The 21,996-nt window shown below is 53.4% G+C and overlaps 8 protein-coding genes across 8 annotated transcripts; 4 read left to right on the top strand and 4 right to left on the bottom strand.

Annotated features, from left to right (window-relative positions):
* Nucleotides 1-57: 57 nt before the first annotated feature.
* Nucleotides 58-1,979, bottom strand: TRIVIDRAFT_59600 (uncharacterized protein; the record flags this gene model as incomplete). The annotated part of the gene is made up of 2 exons (XM_014099871.1): nt 58-1,789; nt 1,858-1,979. The coding sequence occupies 2 exons, from the start codon at nt 1,977-1,979 to the stop codon at nt 58-60; spliced, it is 1,854 nt and encodes a 617-aa protein (XP_013955346.1).
* A 1,649-nt stretch (nt 1,980-3,628) lies between these two features.
* On the top strand, nt 3,629-4,441 carry TRIVIDRAFT_51880 (uncharacterized protein; the record flags this gene model as incomplete). The annotated part of the gene is made up of 2 exons (XM_014099932.1): nt 3,629-4,036; nt 4,115-4,441. 2 exons carry the CDS (start codon nt 3,629-3,631, stop codon nt 4,439-4,441), a joined length of 735 nt encoding a protein of 244 aa, XP_013955407.1.
* A 1,016-nt stretch (nt 4,442-5,457) lies between these two features.
* Nucleotides 5,458-9,732, top strand: TRIVIDRAFT_51752 (uncharacterized protein; the record flags this gene model as incomplete). The annotated part of the gene is made up of 1 exon (XM_014099870.1): nt 5,458-9,732. One exon carries the CDS (start codon nt 5,458-5,460, stop codon nt 9,730-9,732), a length of 4,275 nt encoding a protein of 1,424 aa, XP_013955345.1.
* Nucleotides 9,733-10,207: 475 nt separating this feature from the next.
* On the bottom strand, nt 10,208-11,026 carry TRIVIDRAFT_51874 (uncharacterized protein; the record flags this gene model as incomplete). Its single annotated transcript, XM_014099869.1, has 1 exon — nt 10,208-11,026. One exon carries the CDS (start codon nt 11,024-11,026, stop codon nt 10,208-10,210), a length of 819 nt encoding a protein of 272 aa, XP_013955344.1.
* Nucleotides 11,027-12,482: 1,456 nt separating this feature from the next.
* Nucleotides 12,483-14,199, top strand: TRIVIDRAFT_133418 (uncharacterized protein; the record flags this gene model as incomplete). Its single annotated transcript, XM_014099868.1, has 6 exons — nt 12,483-12,706; nt 12,768-13,145; nt 13,209-13,275; nt 13,329-13,524; nt 13,589-13,928; nt 13,998-14,199. Coding segments are annotated over 6 exons (1,407 nt in total), but the record flags the coding sequence as incomplete, so codon positions are not given.
* Nucleotides 14,200-14,908: 709 nt separating this feature from the next.
* TRIVIDRAFT_51870 (uncharacterized protein) lies at nt 14,909-17,240 on the bottom strand (the record flags this gene model as incomplete). The annotated part of the gene is made up of 5 exons (XM_014099867.1): nt 14,909-15,561; nt 15,625-15,737; nt 15,798-16,150; nt 16,216-17,025; nt 17,091-17,240. 5 exons carry the CDS (start codon nt 17,238-17,240, stop codon nt 14,909-14,911), a joined length of 2,079 nt encoding a protein of 692 aa, XP_013955342.1.
* Nucleotides 17,241-18,807: 1,567 nt separating this feature from the next.
* Nucleotides 18,808-19,799, top strand: TRIVIDRAFT_180662 (uncharacterized protein; the record flags this gene model as incomplete). The annotated part of the gene is made up of 1 exon (XM_014099866.1): nt 18,808-19,799. One exon carries the CDS (start codon nt 18,808-18,810, stop codon nt 19,669-19,671), a length of 864 nt encoding a protein of 287 aa, XP_013955341.1.
* A 40-nt stretch (nt 19,800-19,839) lies between these two features.
* Nucleotides 19,840-21,828, bottom strand: TRIVIDRAFT_81462 (uncharacterized protein; the record flags this gene model as incomplete). Its single annotated transcript, XM_014099865.1, has 2 exons — nt 19,840-21,402; nt 21,476-21,828. 2 exons carry the CDS (start codon nt 21,739-21,741, stop codon nt 20,118-20,120), a joined length of 1,551 nt encoding a protein of 516 aa, XP_013955340.1.
* Between the last annotated feature and the right edge of the window lie 168 nt (nt 21,829-21,996).

Here is a 21,996-nt window from a genome sequence, read left to right as displayed (position 1 = left end):
ATGATATATACCTGTCCCATATACACACGCCCATCATAACTCATAAAACCTTTTTCTTTAAAAAGAATACTCTTCGACATGCAGATAAATGCCCTGAGCTCCCGTCCCCTTGTGCACCGCTCGCTCGTCACTCAGCCTGCTCACGCGGTTGCGCGTCGACGCGACAATCTCGGGCCCTCCGCAGACGACAACAGCAGTCTCACCGTAGGCCGCTTCAACGGGCTGCCGGATCAGCTGCTCGATGCTGGGGCGGGTGGTGTATTCGCGGATGACGGGGAGGCTTGGCGGGGGGGCCTTTTCATCGCTGGCAGCGGGGCCGGGGTCCTTGTTGTCGCAGCAGCAGGATGACTTCTCGGCTCCCTTGATGGGCTCTTCGAGCTCGGAGCTGGTGTTGCTGGCCCGAGAGATGGCGGAGATTTGGGATGTGATGCTCTCGTTGCGGGAGAGGGGGAGGCCGTCGGTGCCAAGGGCGGAGTTGGTGATGGCAACGTGGATGTTGACGGAGACGCCCTTTTCCATGAGGGCTTCACCTGCTTTTTGCGCGCGTTGGACGTAGTACTCGATTTCCTTGAATGTCCTGGCGACGAACAGCACTTCAACACGCCTGACGCACCCTACAAAGTCGGCCTGAGCTGCAGCTTCTAGCAGCGGCAGCGTGAAGGATGCTCCAGTCGAAGCGCCGATGAGGACCATTGTCTCGTAAATGTCCCAGCGAGGAGGCGTGCCGTACGGGCTGGAGAGGAATCCGATGAGCGAGGCTTCGGGATTCTTGGAGGCGTAGTCGTGGATGCGCTTGGAGAAGCCCTTGTGCTTGCGGAGGATCAACTGGATGCTGTTGCAGCAACACGTTCCCTCCATCTTGCGCGCACAGGCAATGGTGTACGGGTGAGCCTCGAGGGGCCCCAATCGCGGAATCCACAGGTAGATGTGCTGGCCGGGAGTCCAGTCGAAGTGAACGTCCTTGATGGTGACGACGGTTGTTGAATCGCCCACGGCTCGGGCTAAGATCTGATGGCCAACTCGTCTTCGGCCCTGACAAGCCGATCCGCCGGCCTTGACGCTCAGGTTCTGCCACAGGAGAAGCGCCCAGCGTGCGGCGCGGTCGAAGACGAGGAACGAGACGGCCAGCCAGAAGAGGAAGCGGGCGTTGGTGGGAATGTGCAGGTAGACGAGCACCAACATGACGATGGAGGAGGCAACGTGCTGCAGGACCCAGAGCTCATACGCGATCCTTCGAATGGGCACGAAGCCGACGACGACGTTCCACAGCAGAATGGCCCAGGCGCCGAGGCCGTACTTGACCATGGGCATGATTTCCAGTTCGAGCTCGACAAAGTCGGCGCGCACCCACTCGGTCCAGAAGTTGAAGCCGTGGACGGTGCAGGTGACAAACATTGTGCGCGCCACCCAGCGATGCAGCCAGTTGAGACGCTCGTGGCTCGTCCCGACGAGGAAGCCGATGACGTTGACCTTTGTGGACAGGAGGAACAGCATCGGGAGCTGCGTGAGGGTGACCCAGGCGTTGCGGTAGCCGATACGCTCCCAGAAGTAGACGTCGTGGATGACGGAGCGCCAGGTCATGAAGTAGATGATGACGGCCCAGTAGCAGAGAAGGACGAGGACGCGGCCCAGGGGAGGGGGCGTGAGCCAGGTGAAGTGGCGGAGGGGGACGAAGAGCTGGGGATGGCTCATTTCGCGGATCATGGCGGTTGCGGTGGCCCAGGACTGGGTGAGGGGGCCATCGGGACGAGTTGAATGGGGGGTTGACTGGGAGCGAGCAGCTTTGAGTCTGTGAGGGAGGAGGGAGTTGGTTAGTTGAGAGTTAAGGAGGATATCTGGGGATATAGCTTCACATACCTTTTTACAGCGCCAACGTGGTTGATGCCGCGAACCACCATGAGTGATCCAACAACCGTGGCTGTAATGTACCAGTAGGCACGCGCAAAGCGATGGTTGACATCGGAGCCGAGGCCCGTCATGCCATCGCCGCTCATGTCCATGCCGTCCATGGTGAGAGACTGTGAGATGATAAGATGCGAAGATGTGAATATCTATAGTATCTATTGCGATACGATGCCACGGACAGAAAGAGGGTAGATGAGTGTGGTGTCAATAGTCAAAGAGAGAGACTTGGCCCTTTCAACAATGCATCTTTTTTGTTCCTTTTTTCTCTTGTGCTTCCCAACAATCAAAGGGAGAGACTGATAAACCCCCCTTGTCGTCGCTCTAATACTTCTTGTATTGTGAATTCTGCAACGCACGACGATGCCCTCTTGCCGTGTTCCGAGATCCAGGTGACAGCACCGCAAGGTAATATGAGCAGGTTTGTCTGAGGGCGGAGCAGCAGAGAATCGGCCAAATTAACTCGCTCACGGAGAAGGTGGGGGGGTTGTGTAGTGGTTTTTGTTTCTGGGTGGAGTTTTTTTTTTCGTTTGGACTAAGCTGGGAGCAGGTAATAATGGGCAATGCGAGATGCTGCTGACCAAGGGGCGCTGGAAGCGGACGGTTCCGAGGTGCTAGAAGGGACGTGTTGCTTAAAATAAAGAGATGGACTGATGAGGTTGAAGAGCTGGTGGTTGTGAATACAGAAGAAGAAGAAGAAGACGGATTGGTGGAGTGGTGGTTTCAGGTGCAAACGTCGAGGAGCCACGAGGTCGGTCAAGACATGGGAGTCAATTGCAGCCCAAAGAGGGTATTTCAGCTTCCTGTTAACATAGGTAATACACATAGATCATTTTGTTTCAAACCACAGGTACTCCGTACGGAGTAGATGATACATGATGCGGACGTTGGCGTCTCCCTCCTCCTGCTTGTACCTGCGAGTACGGACTACTGGATACCCGTCCTCAAGCCTCAGAAACGGTCAAACCCACCAAACGCTTGCAAACGCTCAATAAACTTGCTCAAATGCTCTCAGATGGGTAACGCGGACGCATCTGATTGGCTGGCTCTGCGCCTGGTCCCTGTCTTAGTCCCCCCGCCATTCGGGTTCCGGAAATCGACAGGCCCGTTTTGTGTGTGAGTGTGTCTTCTTTTGGCTTGGAGGGGAAGAGATTGGAGAACGGCTCATTCGGCAGGGGCTGGCCAATGTTGTTATGATGCTTAATACTGAGTCTCATTGTTGGGAGTGCGTCTTTTGTTTATGTACCTTCAATGTTATCCTTGGCAGATGGACAGAGCAATTGGATCAGTAGTCGGTACTCCGTAGTCTCATAACAGTTAAAGACACAAGGGAATCGATCAAACATCATGTCCCGGATTCAGCTTGTTTGCTGCAACACACACCCAGTCCGCCTCGCCCACGACTCTCGTACAGGTGCAGCCGAATCAATCTCTCCCTCGTCTCACCAAAAGAATCTTGCTCAAGTGAGCCAAGCTACCGTTTCAATCCTCGCCCCCTGCCACCTGTAGTCTGGAGCCCGTTGTTTAGTGGCGCCATATCCCTTTCTAGTGCCTGGTGGAGCGTCCTGGCCGCTGAAGAGCTATAAGTTGAAATACAGCTGGCAGCCTCGCCAAGCTTGTCCTCCTCCAGCCTTTCAACCTCAGCTTTCTCAACTCCCCTTGCATCTTCTCTCCAATCTTCTCTCTCCAATCTTCTCTCATCCTTGACCACCGTCCAATCGTCACGATGCGTTCTTCCACCATCATCCCCGCCGTCCTCTCCCTGGCCTCCCTCTCCTCGGCCCATTTCCTCATGAACTACCCAAAGTCCATCGGCTTCGACGACGACAAGGAGGGCACTGCTCCCTGCGGCGGCTTCACTCCCGACCTCTCGTCCGGCTCCAAGCAGCTCGTTGACTTCCACGTCGGCGGCGACTCGCTGGCCGTCAAGTCCACCCACCCGCAGTCCACCTGGCTGTTCCGCGCCACCCTCGACGCCAATGCCGAGTCTGGCTGGCAGCAAATCTTCCCCATTGTCCAGCAGAGCGGCCTGGGCGATTTCTGCGAGCCCCAGATCGTGCTGCCCGCCAGCTGGGCCGGCAAGAAGGGCGTCATCAGCGTCGTGGCTGATGCGCCTGACGGTCTTCTCTACCAGGTATGTTGCTGTCTCACATCCAATGTCTGTCTGTCTCTCCGCATCGAGCTCGGCTAACCACCAGCAACCAAAACACAGTGCGTTGCTGCCAACTTCGTCTCTGGATCTACCACTCCTCCCAGCGCCTGCAAGAACGCAACCATCACCGCGTCCTTTGTCAGCGATTCCAAGCTCTCCCCCCTCGTGTCCGGAAGCACCTCTGGCAGCTCCTCCAACAGCACCAGCACCGGATCGCCCTCCACTTCCACCACGCCTTCGAGCACTCAGAGCAGTGCTGCTGCTGCCACCACGACCAAAAACGCTGCCGCTGCACTGGGTGTCCCGTGGTCCGTTTCTGGCGTCAACCTGGGCAGCGCCTTGACTGCTCTGTCCATGTTCCTGGCTGGCGGCGCCTTGATGATTTAAGAAAAGGGGATTTGAGGGGAAAATTTGGGTTTTGCTATTAGGGGCGCTACATAAAGTTCTTTTTCTAATTTCAGGCACGAGAGCATGCATAATGACATGGAATTTATAATAAAACGGAAATGATGATTCTTCTTCTTCATAAATGCGCCGTCTTTTTTTCTTCATTTGCTGTGAATCCATCGTGCATGTCTCAATTGTCAATGTCTTGGTTTATTTGCTGCAATGACAGGCAACAATGTTTATATCCACCCAATTGCACATTCTTCACTCCCAATACTCACCGATAAACATCATCAATTGAATCTCCAAATATCGTCGTTGAAAAACAACAAATCGCAGCGCCTCTCTCGCCTCCACGTGCGCCTCTGCTTACCCGGAAACCTCCAGCAAATCGGTTGAATCCTGCCTCTTACGCCTTCTCCACCCCCCCTTCGTCTCCACACGCATTCGTCCACCGCCACCGAAATCTCCAACTCTGTTCCTGAACCAACCGCGAGTCTGCTTCATCACCAGAATAATGGCCAATTGGCGTCTTGCTGCTGATTTCTCAACATGTATCAGAGGCTGAGATGCCGCATGCTCTGATTGCCGTCTGAGACGAGGCAGATTCACTGCAATTGGTCGGATATTCCAGCATCTATTGGATGCGAGTTACATGTGGCTGTTGATGATTTGACGCCCTCCATCTATAGTCGCGATATTTCATCAAAAGGCTGATGAGCATACTTCAGAAATCTCGGGCCTTCTCTTTTTGGTCATCTTTGATATCTTTGACTCTTATACTTTTCATTGGAAAGCTTCATGTCTGATTATACTCGCCCGCTTGACGCCTTTTCCTAACCTTATTCTATCCATCTGCGCTTTTGCTCGTCGCCATGGGAGACTTTCCCAGCATGGCGGGATATCCCGCCATGGCCAGCATGAACACATACTTTTTCCTTCAGTCGCCCTCCTCTCATCTTCAACATAGCGTCTTTCAGAAACCAGTCCTACCAGGCCACAGACCTTCGGCCGCCATGGACACTGTCATCACCCAAGCGCTTTCTGCACTCTCTGCTGCTCTCTTCGCCCTCTATGTCGGCAGACACATCATCAAGGCTCAGTTACCTCTATGGCTGAGACCATTTGCCCAAGAAACTGAGCCGGATGGGCTCAAACGGCGCTTTTGGTCCCTCTGGACCTTGCCCTTGCTTCTCATCAGCGTGGCAGGGCTTGTTCTCTCCTTTGTCCCCGTCATCATCAACCCTACTCGCTACTTGTATCTCTGGGAAATGGTTCCCTGGGCTTCGGCTCTCTTCATCACCATGATTGATCGACCAACCAAGACTCCTCGACTCTTGTTGATCCAATATGTGGCCATTCTGGCTGCCAGCACCGCCATGTATGCCATCCGGTTCCTGGAACGCACCTTGCACAGCATCGATCACTTTCGAATTGCCAGGATGGTTCTCTGCCTCTTGTCCATTATCCTCATCGGCATGATGCCTCTTCGCGAGCCTTCATGGGGCAACAAGGATATTGGCCAAGCAGGCGGCCAGCCGTCGCGCAATCTTCGCAGCCCAGAGGACGATCTGAGTCTCTTTCGCTTCTGGTCCATGAGCTGGGTCAACCCCCTAGCCCTCCTCTGCCGCAAGAGGGAAATCACAGAGGAAGACGTCTGGCAGCTCCCTTACGAATTCCAGCATTCGCGCCTGTACATGGCCTTTCGCGACCTTCAGGGCAAGCTTCTCTTGTGCCTCATCGAGGCCAATGGCCTTGACTTGTCGATTGCCACGTTGCTCGCCGTGTCTGAGAGAGTTGCCGAGGTATCCAACATTCGACTGACGAGTAAGCTGTACAACGCTCTGGATTCTGGCAATCCCGCCGATGCTACTTTTTGGTGTCTGGTAATGCTAGTCCTCGACGTCTTTCGCCAGCTGTGCAAGACGACATCCTCTTGGTACTCTCGCAAGGCTTACGAGCGGTCTCGTGGAGAGGCTTTCATCGCTCTCTTCGGCAAGCTCTTGACTCGTGCAGTTCCAGGCTCCGATGTGACAGAGAAAGGCGCCGATGAAGAAGCAGAAAGTGCTCAGGCAGCTAATGGAAAATCCAAAACCTTCTTTGGCAGAATGCTTTGGAAGATGTCTGGTCCTCCCAAGCAGAGCTCCAAGGCAGTCGCCGGTCCAGCCTCCAACGCCAAAGTCGTTAATCTGGTCCGAGGAGATACGTATGAAATCTCGCAGCGGTTTTGGGACTTTTCAAAGCTCGTCGCCCAGCCCATCAAGGTCATTGTTACCATGTACTATCTCATTGACATCATGGGCTGGCCTTCAGCCATTGGTTTCGTGCTCATGATTGTGTTCCTGACTATTAATTCGATACTGGTTCGTAAGTTAATCAAGCTTGAACGGCTGCGGACAACCATTTCAGATAAACGCGCACAGGCTGTCTCTCACTTCGTCGAGGCCAGTCGTCCGCTCAAGCTCAACGGCTGGACAGCCACCTGGAGTGCTAGAATCATGAAATTCCGAGACATGGAAATGGCCAAGCGACTGAGTCTCGCCCACGTCTCTGCTGCCATCTCTACTGTAAGCGTCACCGGTGGAACGTCCTACCCCCTGGCCAGCATCGCCTTGTATACCCTCATCCTGCGGCAGGGTCTGCCCAACGATGTCATTTGGCCGTCGCTGCAGCTGTTTTCCCAGTTGGAAATGAGCGTCAAGGAAGCTTTTGATCTCATCTCTGCCTACTGGAAAGCCACCATCCCCATTGAGCGAGTCAACAAGTACATGAGCGAGCCGGACAGAGACGACATCTCCAACAACGCCAGCAGCGTCACAGACATCGAGTTCCGTAACGCATCCTTCTCGTGGCCTTCGACTGACAAGCTTATCCTCCGAGGCCTCAGCTTCAAGTTCACCAAGGGCCTTACCGTCATTCGAGGCAAGGTCGGCTCCGGCAAATCCAGTCTTCTCCTCGCTGCCCTCAATGAGATGGAGCTTCATGAAGGCGACCTCATTCGACCCGATGTCCCCGTGGCCTATGCCCAACAGCTTCCGTGGCTACAGAACAAGACGATAAGGGAAAATATTGTCTTCCACCAGCCGTTTGACTCATCGAGATACCGCCAGGTTCTTCATGCATGCGCTCTCCTACCCGACCTCGCCTCGCTCCCCGACGGCGATCAAACAAAGCTTGAAGAAGGCGGCGTCGGACTCTCAGGTGGCCAAAAGGCTCGCGTCGCCCTGGCTAGAGCAGTGTACAGCCAATGCAGGATTCTGCTCCTTGATGATCCGCTGGCTGCTCTGGATCATGATACTGCTACTGCCATTGTCCGCCGCTTTCTCCAGGGTCCTCTTGCCGAGGGCCGTACCATTGTCATGGTGACTCATCGAGATGATCTTGTTCTCCGTATTGCCGACCAGGTGATTGATCTCGCTGATGGACAGGCAACAGTGCTCTCAGAGGAGCAGGTGAAGCAAGAGCTTGAGCACCCCTATCACGAAGGCGAAAAGACGGCGCATGATGACACCGAGACGGCCCACGACATCCGCGCCGAGGATATTGTTGTTCTCAAGGACGCACCGGAAGAACCAGCAAAAACAGGAAGCGTATCTCTCAGCGTATATACCGAATACATCAAGGCCAGTGGATGGCATCTTTGGATCTTTCTTGGATTTGCATACGGCGCATCTCGATTCCTCGACATATCAAGAGCCCGACTACTTGAGTCTTGGGGCGCGGATTCTGTTGGAGATGGCACAAGAAGCTCCTACTGGGGCCTCCCTGAACCAGATTCCCACCCTGTCCCTTGGCTTCTCGTGCTGGCCGGCCTCTCCGCAGGCCAGATTCTGACATATGCGACCGCCCAGCTCCTCCTCGCTCGAATCGGCGTCAGGGCAGCTCAGGGCCTATTCAAGGGTGCCATTGACAAGGTTAGCCGGGCGACATTCCGCTATCACGACACAACGCCGACAGGTCAGCTTAAGAACCGACTCATCGCCGACATGGGCATGGTGGACGGCGGCATTGTGGCGCCCCTGGAGTCGTTTGTCTTCAACCTGATTGCCTTGGTCATGAGCATGGTGGCCATTGCCTCTCACCAGCCGCTGCTACTCGCGATTCTCGCCGTCGTTGCTATACTTTTTGTCTACTTCTTTAGAACTTACGTCCCCGTGTCGCGATGCCTCCGCCGCATGGAGATGCGATATCTCACGCCCATCATCGCCAACATTGGTGTTATGCAGGACGGTCTCGTCACCATCCGAGCTTTGCGAGTGGAAAGGCACTTCCAAGACCGCCATCTCGATGCAGTCGACGACTTTCAGAAGCAAGACCACTTCTTTTGGAGCATGGCATTTTGGCTTGATTTCCGCCTTAGCCTGAGTTCCGTCGTGACTCGCACCGCGTTGATTCTGTTCATGATTTGGCGGAGGATGCCGGCCAGCGCCGTTGGTTTCGTGTTGACGCAGACGGTTATTGCCATGTCTGCTGTGCAGCAACTCTGCGAGCGGTTCGCCCAGTTGCAGCTTGACGCCGTTTCTCTGGAGCGAGTTAACATGCTGAACCAGATCCCGGAGGAGCCCAAAGGCGAGCAAGATCCCCCTGAAGACTGGCCCAGACCCTGCGACGATGTCAGATTTGAGCAGATGTCCTTCAAGTACGACGAGCATCTACCGTCTGTACTGGATAAAGTGTCGTTTGAGATTCCCGGAGGTTCGACATGTGCCGTCCTGGGTCGTACCGGATCTGGAAAGTCGACCATTGCCAATGCTCTCCTCATGACACAGGCACCCTTTGAGGGAACCCTCAAGGTAGGCAGCGTTGATCTGTCTCAAGTCGATCGTACGGCGCTACGAAATCGCATCACCTTTATTCAACAGGATCCGACTCTCTTCCCTGGCACTCTGCGCGATAACATCGACCCAGGCGCCGACTTCTCCAACGAGGACTGTTTGAACGCGATCCACCGCGTTCTCGGGCCAGAATGGAATCTCGAATCGCACATTGATGCCGCGGGCAAGAACCTCAGCCAAGGTCAACGGCAGCTTGTAGGCATTGCCCGCGCGGTGCTTCGTCGAAGCGGGTTGGTCATTCTGGACGAGGCGACTGCATCGATTGACCGTGCTACGGCCGCGACTGTGCAGCGAATCTTGCGGTCGGAGTTGTCTGAGAGCACGGTGATTACGATTGCGCACCGGCTAGAGGCTGTGGAGGATGCGACGTGGTGTTTGCGGTTGGATCATGGGCGGGTTGTTGAGTGTGGACCAGCGAGGGATTTGGCGCGAGGGGGTGCTGGGGATGATGAGTGATGATTTGTTTATTGTTGGGCATGATTATTTTTTGTTATGAGTAAGAGATCATTAGATATGGATTGTTAATGAGGGTATGGAAGCAATGTGTAATGGATCAAATTGTTTGCTGGGCTATGACTTGGAAAGGCATATAGGCATACAAGAGCTTATAGAAGCGGAACATGTAGATTTAATGCTTGGAGTGTATAAGAGTTGTTAATGATATTCATCAGTGTTGACAACTATATCTGGAATTGCATATCTGAGAAGATTTACAAGAGTTAAATGTCGTTAATGGACACATGGGCATTAAATACGCATTATATCTTGGAATAGGATAAGACACACACATATATGTATGAGAGCCGTGGCTGCTGTTTCTCTAACACAAGGTGTCTGTATGATATGATGGTCTACCTAAAGCTATGACATCGCATAACGCAAGCTATTGTGCAGAATTCTACAGAGAAAGGGCAAACAATGCCGGTCACATCTACGCCTGCGCATAATACCAGAAGGATGTCGCAATTATGCCAGCGCCAACACCCAACAACGCAAATTTTCTCGCAGATTTCAACAGCACCGTAACCTCGCCCTGTCGCTGGCTCTCGCTGCGCGCTTTGCTGTCATTCAGGCGCGGGAACGGTATATCCGGGACGTCTTTGCCCAAGAATGCACACAGAGGCTCCCATCCATCCCCCATGGTGTATTCCAACCGCTTCTCCGCAGGTATAGTTTCCCGAATCTTCCTGTAGTACTCGTCATAGACTTCACGGGCATGCTCTCGAATCTCGGCTACGCTTGTGGCCTTGAAAAGCCCGTAATTCACCTTGAGCATGGCGTCGGCGGCTCGCGACCCGAGCACGTTCCTGATGAGGAAGACGAAGATCTGCTGGCCGGGGGAGAACAACTTGTCCAACACGCCTACCTGGTAGCTGTTCCACCAACTATCAAAGTCGCGCTGAACAACGACAATCTTTGCATCGGGGTAAGCCTGGATGAGCTGGTCGGTGAAAGGGCAGGCCAAGTCGGTGACGATGTCATACTTGTCCCCCCAGAGATTGTCCCAGTCACTTCGCGTGAATCGTGGCCTAGGACGCGCATTGGGCACAGTTGGCCATGTTGCCTCTGCAGCCTGTTCGATTTCAACCCAGGGATTTCCTAGAATGTCCTCTACGCCGTGGTGAGTCTTGTAGCCCAGGGTTCTGTACGCCTCTGCGAAGGACTGCGTTGCCATGCGGAAAAGGGCGACATGAATGACCTGGAGTCCTTTTCCGGCATGGCCATTGTTCAACTCTCCGTCATCACGCATGGCGAGGCCGCAAGGCAGCTGTCGCGTAGTATCTGAGCCGGCGTGGAATGGAGGAGGTTGAGGTGAAGGTGAAGAGCGGAGCTTGTACTATCTATATTGGTTGTTAACGGCCTAGGGAGACAACTAAGAGAGTCGGGATATCCTAACTTGTGACTGTGACAGACTAAAGCTCAGAATCTTCTTAGTCTCTTGCACTGAAGAATCCAGAATCCAGAAACAAGGCTGAATCCATAGCACATGTGTTGCGACCCAATGCATCGCGAAGCCAGTCTGTCTCTGGCTTAGTCACCAATCCTGGCTGTCCTTGATCACGCGTCTGGTCAGATCCCCCTTACTCCTTACTACTATATGCTGTGCTTAGATCTTACAGTATGTTATAGTTGGGAAACTCGCTAAAAGTCGTAAGACTGTGACTACCTAAATATAGCTAAAATACTGGCGAAAATCCACGCTTACCACTATTGAGTGAACCCCCTTGTGAAGCAGAAACTATCCGTCGGCCAAACTCATTACCCAACTGCCAACTTACACCAGAATCTTCGTCTCCCAATTGGCCCCCCAAATCCCTGAAACCCTCCTCTACAATCTCACAACCCCCAGGACATCGTCGGCAGAGTATCCGAAACGCCGCTCCCCCACTTCCCATTTATCCTATTCCCGAGAATGATGATCACGCCGAGCCGGGCAGTGCGGGGCCACTGGTTCCCTTTTTGCGAAGCTCTTCCTCGCTTTCTCCATGACTTGGTGTTTCTCACTAGAAGCGGACTGATTACTCTCTTTTAACGGGTCTACAAAACTTAACAGAAGAGGAGGGAAAAAAGAAGGAAAGAAATGCCCCGGAATCTCATTAAAGCCTGTCTTCGCTGCCACGAGCGGAAGCTCAAATGCGATGCCGCTCAGGTTGGACTGCCGTGTAGTAGATGCGTCGCCACGAGAGGGATTGCAGCTTCTGAGTTGTGCGTGCGTGTACTTCGACGGCCTAGAACAAGGAGGTAAGAAGAAAGAAAACAAGAGACGAAAACGCTGCAGACATTGATGTTAGGAAAATATGGAACTGTCTTTATTGTTTCTGGTTGTGCCCTAGTCGAGAAGAGTTCAAGCTAACATCGTATTTCTCTTTGATATTGCCGATAGACGCGTTACTAAGGCGAGCTACACTGTGGACACGGAGTCTTCGTATTGCCGAAAAGACGAGCAAGACGGCAGCTCAAGTACATCTCCCTACGTAAGTCTCCTCTCAATTTACACGTATTTCATTTTCAACTCAACAGAGTCCTTTTAGAACGCCGAATCCTGGACACCTCCTCACTTCATACAAACGCCTTCTTCTGAGAATGAGATACGCACCCAAGAAGCCCGCATCGTCGCCGAAGAATGCGAACAAATAGTCCAGGGCTCCAGTCTCCCTTCTCTCGAGACGATGTTGGCGCCGTCTCAGGCAGGGCGGGACTTGGTTCAGTATCATAGCGAGATGCATTACCTGACCATCATCAGCGAGCTTTTCGATACGAGGAGATCGAGTAGAGTGACTCGAATCATTGTCGAGGATAAAGAACTAGTGGCTACTGGGCAGCAGAAAGCGAAGACGCAAGTTCGGGCTGTTATTCATGGACTGGATCCGCTTGATGAGGAGTATTTGAACAACAAGTCGGCGTTTAGCTTGCCGTCAAAGCACTGCTGGTATGATATTCATCAGCCCCTATTTCACCATTCCTGTCCATTCTAACCTGATTATAAAAAGCGAGGCCATGCTGCAAGCATACTTTTCTCTTGCCCACCCCCACGCCCCTATCCTCGACCCCGTCGAATTCGTCAAGTCGTACCTCTCTGGCACATTCTCCCTCTTCCTCATGCAGGCTTTACTCTCCAATGCTTCGCTATATGCGCCTATGCCTCTGCTCGAGTCTTGCGGCTTCAAATCGAGATGCGAGGCCATCGAGACGTACTACTCAAGAGCAAGCTTGCTGTACCAGTTTGGCTGCGAGAGGAACCAGTTGCGGTCGCTGCAAGGATCAGTGGTGTTGGGCATGACTGCCGTGACGGGATCGTTTGATCGGGATTTCAGATACTGGCTTCATAATGCTGTCAGGCTTGCTGTTAAGATGGGACTGCATAAGAGGTGAGTTTCTTTTTTCCTCCAACCAGTTCGCTATTACGATACTAACATAGTGTCTGACATCAGCTTTGCACACAAAGAGACAGAGTCACCAACAAGTAAACTATATCAAAGAATCTGGTGGTCTCTATATGTAATTCAATCCCCTCATCATTTCACAAAAACATGCTACTAATAGCTCTTCAGATCCGCGACATTACGCTCCTCCTCGGCGGCGTAGAAAACATGCGCATGATCCACGCAGAAGACAACGAAGTCCTCACCCTCCCAACACCTGAATCCCTCGGCGACGACATCCCAGAATGCTACACCCATTTAATCCCACCTCTATCACAGCAGCAGCGCCAATATTTCATCGAATACTGCCGTCTCGCAAGAATAGGTAGATCCCACCCCCCGAACATCCCCGGCATAAAAGTCTCCGTTAACACACATAACTCAAAAAGCAACACGCTGCTTCTCCATCCTAAAGTCCCATCCCCACGAAGCCCTCGACTACATCCAATCCGAACTCCACGTCTGGCGCACTTCGCTCCCCGAGATACTGCAAGCCAACCATCGCCAGTCCCACGTCCGCAGCGACTCCATCTGGCACATGGTCCTCATGACGTCGAGCTACCGCTACGAAAGCATGCTCTGCCGCATCCTGAAGAAGAAATCCGAAGGTCGTCATCCGGAGCTCCAGCAAAGATCGGCTCAGGGCGTGAGAGCAGCGGTATATGAGCTTGATGCCATCATAGGACGAGCTATGGCGTATGATATGTTGCAAATGCTTCCAATGGCATTGTGTGTCTTCTTTCTTTTCCTATCCCATGCAAAATGTCCCTCAAAGTTTCCCAAACTAACAAACTGCAGCATCAGCGTCGTCCCTACCGTCTTGGCACTACACCTCGAAATCGTCCTCAGCCCCTCCGAAGGCGACATTGTCAAGTCCCGTTCCCGAATTTACATCCACCAAGCCATCGTCTTCCTCCAGCAATGTCGCGATCTTCCCTTTATGAAAATCGCCCTTGAACTCGCTGACTGGGCGCTAACCAAGCAAAATCTTCTCTCTACCGACAGGCTAAACGCCTCTGCAACCAATGCGAATCATTTGCATCAACAGGAGATATCAGGAGATTTGGATTGGGTAGCGAATAGTACAGTGGGAGAGAACCAGGTCATAGCCAATGTATCCGTGCTTGATGTTATAGAAAGGTTGGATGAGTTTCTGGAGCTCGGAGCAATGGATGATACCTTGATTTCGGACTTGTGGCAAATGTAGCAACATGGACTCTCAGCCTCGATGACAAGCCTTTGCATCAACGAAACATGATAAATTCAAGACATAAAATACACACAAAAGCCCCAAGATACTTCGGTCAATTAATGTGATTGCTCCACTATCCTTTCTTATGGTCATCATGCCTATCAAAACGTGTCTCCCGTGCTATGCAAACCAACAGTCTTCCTCTCCAGCGCCATGCGGCACATGAAATGCCTCATTTCTATCCGAGTGCGTGTCGTTATTCATTCAAGTGATTCATCACTCGGTATCCCAGTTTGTACCGATCCAAGATAATACAACACTCCAACGCACATTTGTATCCCTGGCTCCATTGCACAAAAGAAGAGAAGAAAAGAGAAAGAACACAAAAAGATGTGGAAAAGCAAACCGGCCCAGTTCTTCCGAGTTCCAGCCACGATTGCATCAGCTCATATTACAATGCATTATTATTTTTTCTTTCCTCTTCAGCCGTTAAACGTCGAAACTTATTTCTGTTGATTTACACCTCCTCCGTTTCAACGGCTTCATATCCGCCTCGAGTTCTCATTCCAGTAATGTTCATGAGAGTGGGTGTCTCATACATTGCCGTGTAGTCGACTTTATCGCCACCAAGAGACGCCTGTCCCGTTTCTCGCTGGCCAAATATGGGAGCAGAATCGCACCAAAAGTCCTTGCAGTTTGTAACGCAGCCCCTGCTGAACGGATTCTTCTTCTTGCGCTTATTCTTGGTCGTGGCTGCGCCGCGGCCGGTAATGGTCTCGATGAAGGGATCGACTCCGAGGAGCTGGCTCCACTGCTTGAAAAGACCCCCGCCGTGTTTATGGCCATGGCCGTGGCCGTGGCCGGCGTGAGCGCCTGCTGGTGCTGCAGGTACAGAAAGAGACGGATGGTTGGGGTCAAGCGGAGCACCTGTGGATGTAAAAGCCGTGGACATGGAGCTGTTAACACGTATGCCGGTCATGTTCTCGTACGTGGTCATGGCGCGGGAGACCTGGATGAACTGCGTGAAGAGCAGCATGGACACCCACAAAAGCTGAAGGGATGCCCAGATGGCGAGGAAAAGCGTGTACGAGTCAGCATTGATATATTTGCAGACAGATGGGCCAAAGAGAGTGCAAGTCTCCGAGGCTGAAGGGGTGATTTGTTCATAATCTGAAAAAAGGCTGGTCAGCACGATTCACGGTAAAGCAAGCTATTTGCAATGGAGCATCATACAATAATACAACAACCAGTCGAAAAGAGGAATTCCAATAGTTAGGGAGATTAGGTAGAAGAAGAATTGACGGTGGTTGTTTACGCCAACGCAGTTGAATATCCATGGACAGTGACTGGGAATACACGGTTAGTTACTCGAAACCTTTCAAACACCATATGAGTTCCCATCTTACTGGTCATGCTTGGCCACGCATCGCTGGCAGCGTCGACAATGCTTGCTTCGTAGCGGCGTGCGGATCATGCAAACAACGCAAAAGTTGGACTCGTCAAACTTCCACGACTTGAGAAGCTCATCAATGACGGCCCTCTGCTCGGCGATTCCGTTCATTTTGGGCACAAAGCCCGGGTCATATCGCATCGAGGCAATATAGAAAAAGGCCGTCAAACCGAAAGCCGCGCCAAAGGCAACGTTCAGGAGAAAGTGTGAGGATCCGCCCCACCATCCAATGGTTGCCGGTAGGATAAATATGAACCAATTGAGGCCGACTAAAGACAGCGATCCGGCAAAGATACCTGCCATCCAGGGCTGTTTCATCCCGATGGTATTAGCGATATCCCCATGGAGAGCAGACGCCAACAGAGGGTACTTACAGTCTTGTGAAAGGCTCGCATATCCGAGGGAGCATACTCGAGCACCTGCTTGGCGACCCAGAGAAGGCCGTATGCCGCGCCCACTGCCAGCGGCAGGCCAAGGAAGACGGGAAAGTTGGACAGGATCAACAGCACGGAGAAGACCATGAGGAAAGGCCAAAGGAAGAGGAACTTTGTGAGAAAGGCCTTCTTGTCTTTGAGAAAGTAGCTTGCGCCCGGCCACGGCGGCGTTGCGACATGACCGTCCTCGTCATAGCCGCACTCGCGCAGCGCACGGTGCCATGCTGGCGTTGTGTTGAGCTCCGTAGCCGTAAGGGCCGGCGTCTTGCCCGTGTCCGTCTTGGCAAAGCGGTCGGCGCCGTACTCAATCATCTTGAGGACACAGGCGGCATTGCCCTTGACCAGCGCCCAGTGCAGCGGGGTGAAGCCCTGCTCGTCCGTGGCGTGTACATTAGCACCCCATCGCAGGAAGACGTCGACCAGCTGGGGGTAGCCCTTGTAAGCCGCCCACATGAGCGCCGTGTGGCCGTAGCTGTCGAGCACATCGACCGGGATGCCCTGGTGCAGCAGCAGGACAATGAGCAAGACGTTGCCGTTAAAGGTCGAGATGTGGAGGGTGTTGTAGCCCTGCGAGTCGGTGATGAGGGGGTCGGCGCCGCGCTGAAGCAGCAGGTTGACGGTATAGTAGTGGCATCGCTGGGCTGCCCACTGCAGAGGCGTGGCGATGGACTCGCCGCCCTTTTTGTTGAGCTCGGCGCCGTGCTCGATGAGGAACGCGCACATGGCATACTGGTTGTTGATGGCAGCCCACTGGCAGCGAATAGCGTCAGCTCTGCACGTCTTCAGCTCGCACTCGGCTCGTCGCCGCAACTCACATGCAAGGGCGTGATGCCCTCGTCGTCGCTGTAGGTGGCGTCGAACTCGCCCGACTCAAACAGCTTCTCCATGCCGGCCACGTCGCCGATGCGGGCCAGCTGCATGATGTCGTTTTCCGGAGCGGGCTCGTCCGCCGGCAGGCTGCCCATCTCCATCTCGCTGTTGAGCTTGGGCGCCGCAGCGGCCGATTTGGACGAGGGCTGCATTCGCAAAGGCACCGGGGCCGCAGTGGTCGTAGAAGAGGCGGCCGAAGTGTTCCTTGCGCGAGCTGGCGGGCTGTCACTACCCATGTAACGACAATACCGGATGCTGGAGGGGCAGCAGATGAAGAGACGAAGAGGTTTGGATCGAGTCGAGAACCGAGAAAACGAGAGTCGTCCGCGCCTCCGCCTTGCTGAGCTGAAGGGCTGAAGGGCTGATCCCAAGGCTGAATTGGCGAATACGAGAAGCCGTTGGCGAGCAGAAGCGAGGAAAAGAAAAAAAAAAGACGGAAAAAGGAATCAAAAAAGAAACGAAAAAATAATAATAATAAACCCAGGGGTTCTCGGATTTGGCGGCTCGTTAGGCGAGGGTGACGAGCCGGATCTAGAGATCGACGAGGGTGAGACTTGGTGGAGAGAGAGGATCAGGACTGGAGACGGGCTGACGATGCAGTTTGGGATATCGATAACAGCTAGAAGCGTGCCATGGCGGAATTACGCAATATTAGTGGAGGGAGAGGATGGCGCAGCAAGAGGCCTAATTTCGCTGAGATTTTAGTGGCCAGAAGAGAGAAGATGCGGATGATATGTGAAGGAGAAAGACGTACTACGTATTGGTGCCTATGATAGGCCCTGAGATGGATGATATAATACGATTTGATGTGATATGATATGCAGGGGAAAATAATGCCCGGCTAATACTGGAAGGAAATGCGGGAGCCTCGCAGTTGCTGACATTGCCGGCAAGGCGCTGATCAATCTAATCAAATACGAAATTAGAAGAATCCATGGCACAGGCCTGGAGGCAGCCCTTGCGGCGCTTGTAGATTGCCGGCCTAGTTCCCTACGGAGTAATTTGGGGCGGGCATTTATGGATAAGTACAGGTAGATGGGCGTCTAGCTCTAGGTACTCCGTAGTTCAGCGGAGATCAACTGTCACGATGCCTTCAATACAAGTACAGCACTGATGGCGATTCTATTTAGCTACTAATTCTCCATAAATACTACCGATGCGTCAAACAATGCTAGCATCAATCAGCAAGACATGCAGCAATCAATGGATCAAACTAGCTGTACTACTTCTGCTAGGTTAGTGGTCTCCATCTACGTAACAGGGGCAAGATAAGACCTTCTAGCGTGCCTCATACTGCTAAAAAGCACCAGCAACAGCAAACCGTAAAGCCACATCTCAGCCCGCCGCCCCAACTGTGGCGCACCACTCGCCACACTTTCCCACCTCCAACCCTGCTGGACCCCAAACTTGACAGAACAGCATCATCTCATCTCGTCCGACTCGGGTGCCCCAACATCCGCGCATCTGCATCGTTCGAGGCGACCGGGGCAGTTTCTGCGCTGGAAATCGCATCAGGCCACGTCACTGAATCTCGAAAACAGGGGGCTGCACTCGCCAATTGCTGGCTACTGGGTATATATAACCATATATCCCATCCCTAAACGGCATTGAAGCCATCGACACCACAACCTCGACGACAAGCCCACCACTTGCTCGCCCGCCATGGCGTCCCTCACCTTCACCGAGCTCGTCGAAATCATCATGACGCCCTCCCTCCCCGTCATCATCATCGGCCTCATCCTCATCCTCGGTGGCCCCATCATCTTCCACCTCGTCCTCTCCTCCTCATCAACCTATACCGTCCCCCCCAGCGTCCTCCTCCTCGGCCCAGACAACGCTGGCAAGACGGCTCTTCTCACTCTCTTCGAGCGCGGCACAAAGCCTTCGTCCACACACACCTCGCAGGTGTCGCACTCCATCGAGCTCAACGCCTCCACCGACTCCGTCACCAAGGCCTCGTTCCGCAACCACGACGATTCCACGGGCACGCACACAAAGTTTTTCCTCGTCGACACTCCCGGCCACGGGAAGCTGCGCAACGTCGCCATGGGCAAGCTCGCGCGCACCGAAAAGACAAAGGCCGTCGTCTTTGTAGTTGATGCCGCCGCTCTGGGCGAGCAAGAGACCATTGCGCCCACGGCTGCATACCTCTACGATGTGCTGCTGTTCTTGCAAAAGAAGGCCACCTCCAAGGGCAAGGACAAGGCTTCCATCCCCGTCCTCATCGCGGCCAACAAGATGGACCTGTTCACCGCGCTGCCTGCCACCATGGTCAAGACCCACCTCGAGGTGGAACTGACCCGGATTCGCGCTTCCCGAAGCAAGGGCCTGCTTGACTCGGGCGTCGGCATTGACGATGTCGGCTCCGAGGAGCAGGACGGCTGGCTGGGAGAGTACGGATCTGAAAAGTTTACTTTCCAGCAAATGGGCGAATTCGACATTGATGTCGAGGTGCTGGCTGGCAGCGTCTTGACCGAAGAGCCTGGTGCTGACAAGTGGTGGTGGTGGATTGCTCAGAGGATATAAAATGGGTATTAGATGGATGGGCTGTGTATGAGTACTATGCTGCATGTTGGCTACAAGTTTTTTAATGACGGGTAAAGGCAGAGGGACGGAAATGAGACAAAAATACCTAATAATAATGACAATGACACATATGCACATGTACATTCACATTTGTATGATACTACGTGTAGACAAGGTTGATGAATTCCATTCATATTCCTATTCATATTCAAATTCATATTTCATATGCATTTCCCGAGATGTTGAGTCTATCAGGCCCCGCGCAATATTGTTGATCTATATCCCAGTTCCTGTCCTCTGCAGATAACACACTGTCGCTGATCCAAAACTTGTAACCAAATTGTAAAATGACGCCAACTTAAGAAAAATGGCCGCCTGCTGGCAAACCCCTCAGATACGAATCACATTATGTTTTTTTTACACCCAAAAATAAATGGAGGTGGCATTTATAGCTTCTGGTTAACCATCCAGGTGAGCAGGTCAACCTTGGTCACGACAGCAATGGGCTTGGACAAGGAGTGAGAATCGCCCTTGCCATCGGTCACAACGGCGGCACTGTTCCACTCAAAGAACTTGCTGAGGGTGGAAAGGGGCGTCTCCATGGTGATTTCGACAAACTTGCGCTTGGTGCCCGTCTTGGTGCCGCTGGTCAACTTGCGAGGGTCGGTGACAATCTCATCCAGTCGGTCAAAGTCGAACATGACGTCCTTGACGAGGGTCTGAGCCGTCGCACGACCACGGGAGATGTAGCTGAGAAGGTTGCCGAGGGTGACGAGGCCGACCAGCTTGCTGGAGGAGGAGAGGACGGGCAGCTGATCGAAGCCCTTGTCTCGCATGGTCTCGATGGCCTCGGAGCACAAAGCCGAGTCGGCAACGGAGGTAACGGGCTTCAGGCGGAGAGAAGCAATGGTGGCGCCTTGGTAAGGGTCAGCAGCGGCTTTGCTGCCAGTCTGGGGTGCCGACTCGACTCCGTTGGAGGAGAGCAGGCCGTTGGCGGCCAGCCAGTCGTCATCGGCAAACTTGGACAGGTAGCTGCGGATGCTGTCGGGGAGAACAACCACGACGGTGTCGCCCTTCTTGAATCCAAAGTCCTTGACAGCCAATAGCATGGCGGCCATGGCAGAGCCAGAGCTGCCACCGACGAGCAGACCCTCCTCGGCAATCAGTCTCCTGGCAAGGTAGAACGACTGTCTGTCGTCGGTCTTGTACCACTTGTCCACAAAATCCCGGTCCAGAACGTCGGGAATGAAGTCGTAGCCAATGCCCTCAACCTTGTAACCCTCGTTCATGTGCTCCTCGTTGAGCGACTCGGGCAGAGCCAGGATACTGCCCTGAGGATCAGCAGCGACAATCTTGATGTCCTTGTTGTGCTTCTTCAGACCCTTGGCAATACCTGTGATGGTACCACCAGTTCCTGCACCGGCGATGACGGCAGTCACCTTGCCACCGGTCTGCTCCCAAATCTCCTCAGCGGTGCCAAACTCGTGGGCTTCAGGGTTGGCCGGGTTGCTGTATTGGTCGAGAATGTGGGCATTGGGCATCTCCTTCTCGAGGCGGCGGGCAACACCAATGTGAGACTCGGGGCTGTCCCAGGCGGCCTGGGTTGGTGTACGGATGATGGTGGCGCCGAGGGCTCGGAGAACGGAGACCTTCTCAGCGGACATCTTCTCCGGCAGGGTGATGATGGTCTTGTAGCCCTTGATGGCGGCAACCAGAGCGAGGCCGATACCACTGGAAGAAGAGAAAGATGTGTTAGCGAATAAGCCAGTCAGCTTATATCAGGGCTGCTGAAGATGGGCCATACGTGTTTCCGCTGGTGGGCTCGATCAGAGTGTCGCCAGGCTTGATTCTGCCGCTCTTCTCGGCCTCCTCAATCATTCTCAGGGCGATTCTGTCCTTGACACTGCCGCCGGCATTGAACAGCTCCGTCTTTGCATAGACCTCGCACTCGATTCCCAGGCTCTGGGGCACCTTGTTGAGCCTGACGAGTGGCGTGTTGCCAATCAGATCGGCGGCGGAGAGGACGGTTGGGGCATTGCGCCTGACCTGGGGGATTTGGGAGTCGGCCATGGCTGGAAGCGCTTCTGGTAAAAAATGTAAGAAAATATGAAATGTCGGGAGGATGCTTCAAATTATAGAAGAGAAGATGAAGCGGTGGTTTGGATGTAAGAAGTGGAACAAAATGGAGAAGCTGGCGTCCAGCTTTTTATTTTCAGCTCTTTTCCCGCCCTCTGCCGGCGATATGCGCTGCCACATGGAGGGGTCTTTTCTACCTAGTTTTCTAGGGTCAGTCCATAAAGCTTAATTGGGCGGTGGCGGGGTTCC

This window comes from Trichoderma virens, assembly GCF_000170995.1.
Source record: "Trichoderma virens Gv29-8 chromosome Unknown TRIVIscaffold_74, whole genome shotgun sequence".
NCBI classification, from domain to species: domain Eukaryota; kingdom Fungi; phylum Ascomycota; class Sordariomycetes; order Hypocreales; family Hypocreaceae; genus Trichoderma; species Trichoderma virens.
The sequence above is the reverse complement of the archived record's forward strand: the minus strand, read 5'-3'. Positions and strand labels throughout refer to the sequence as shown.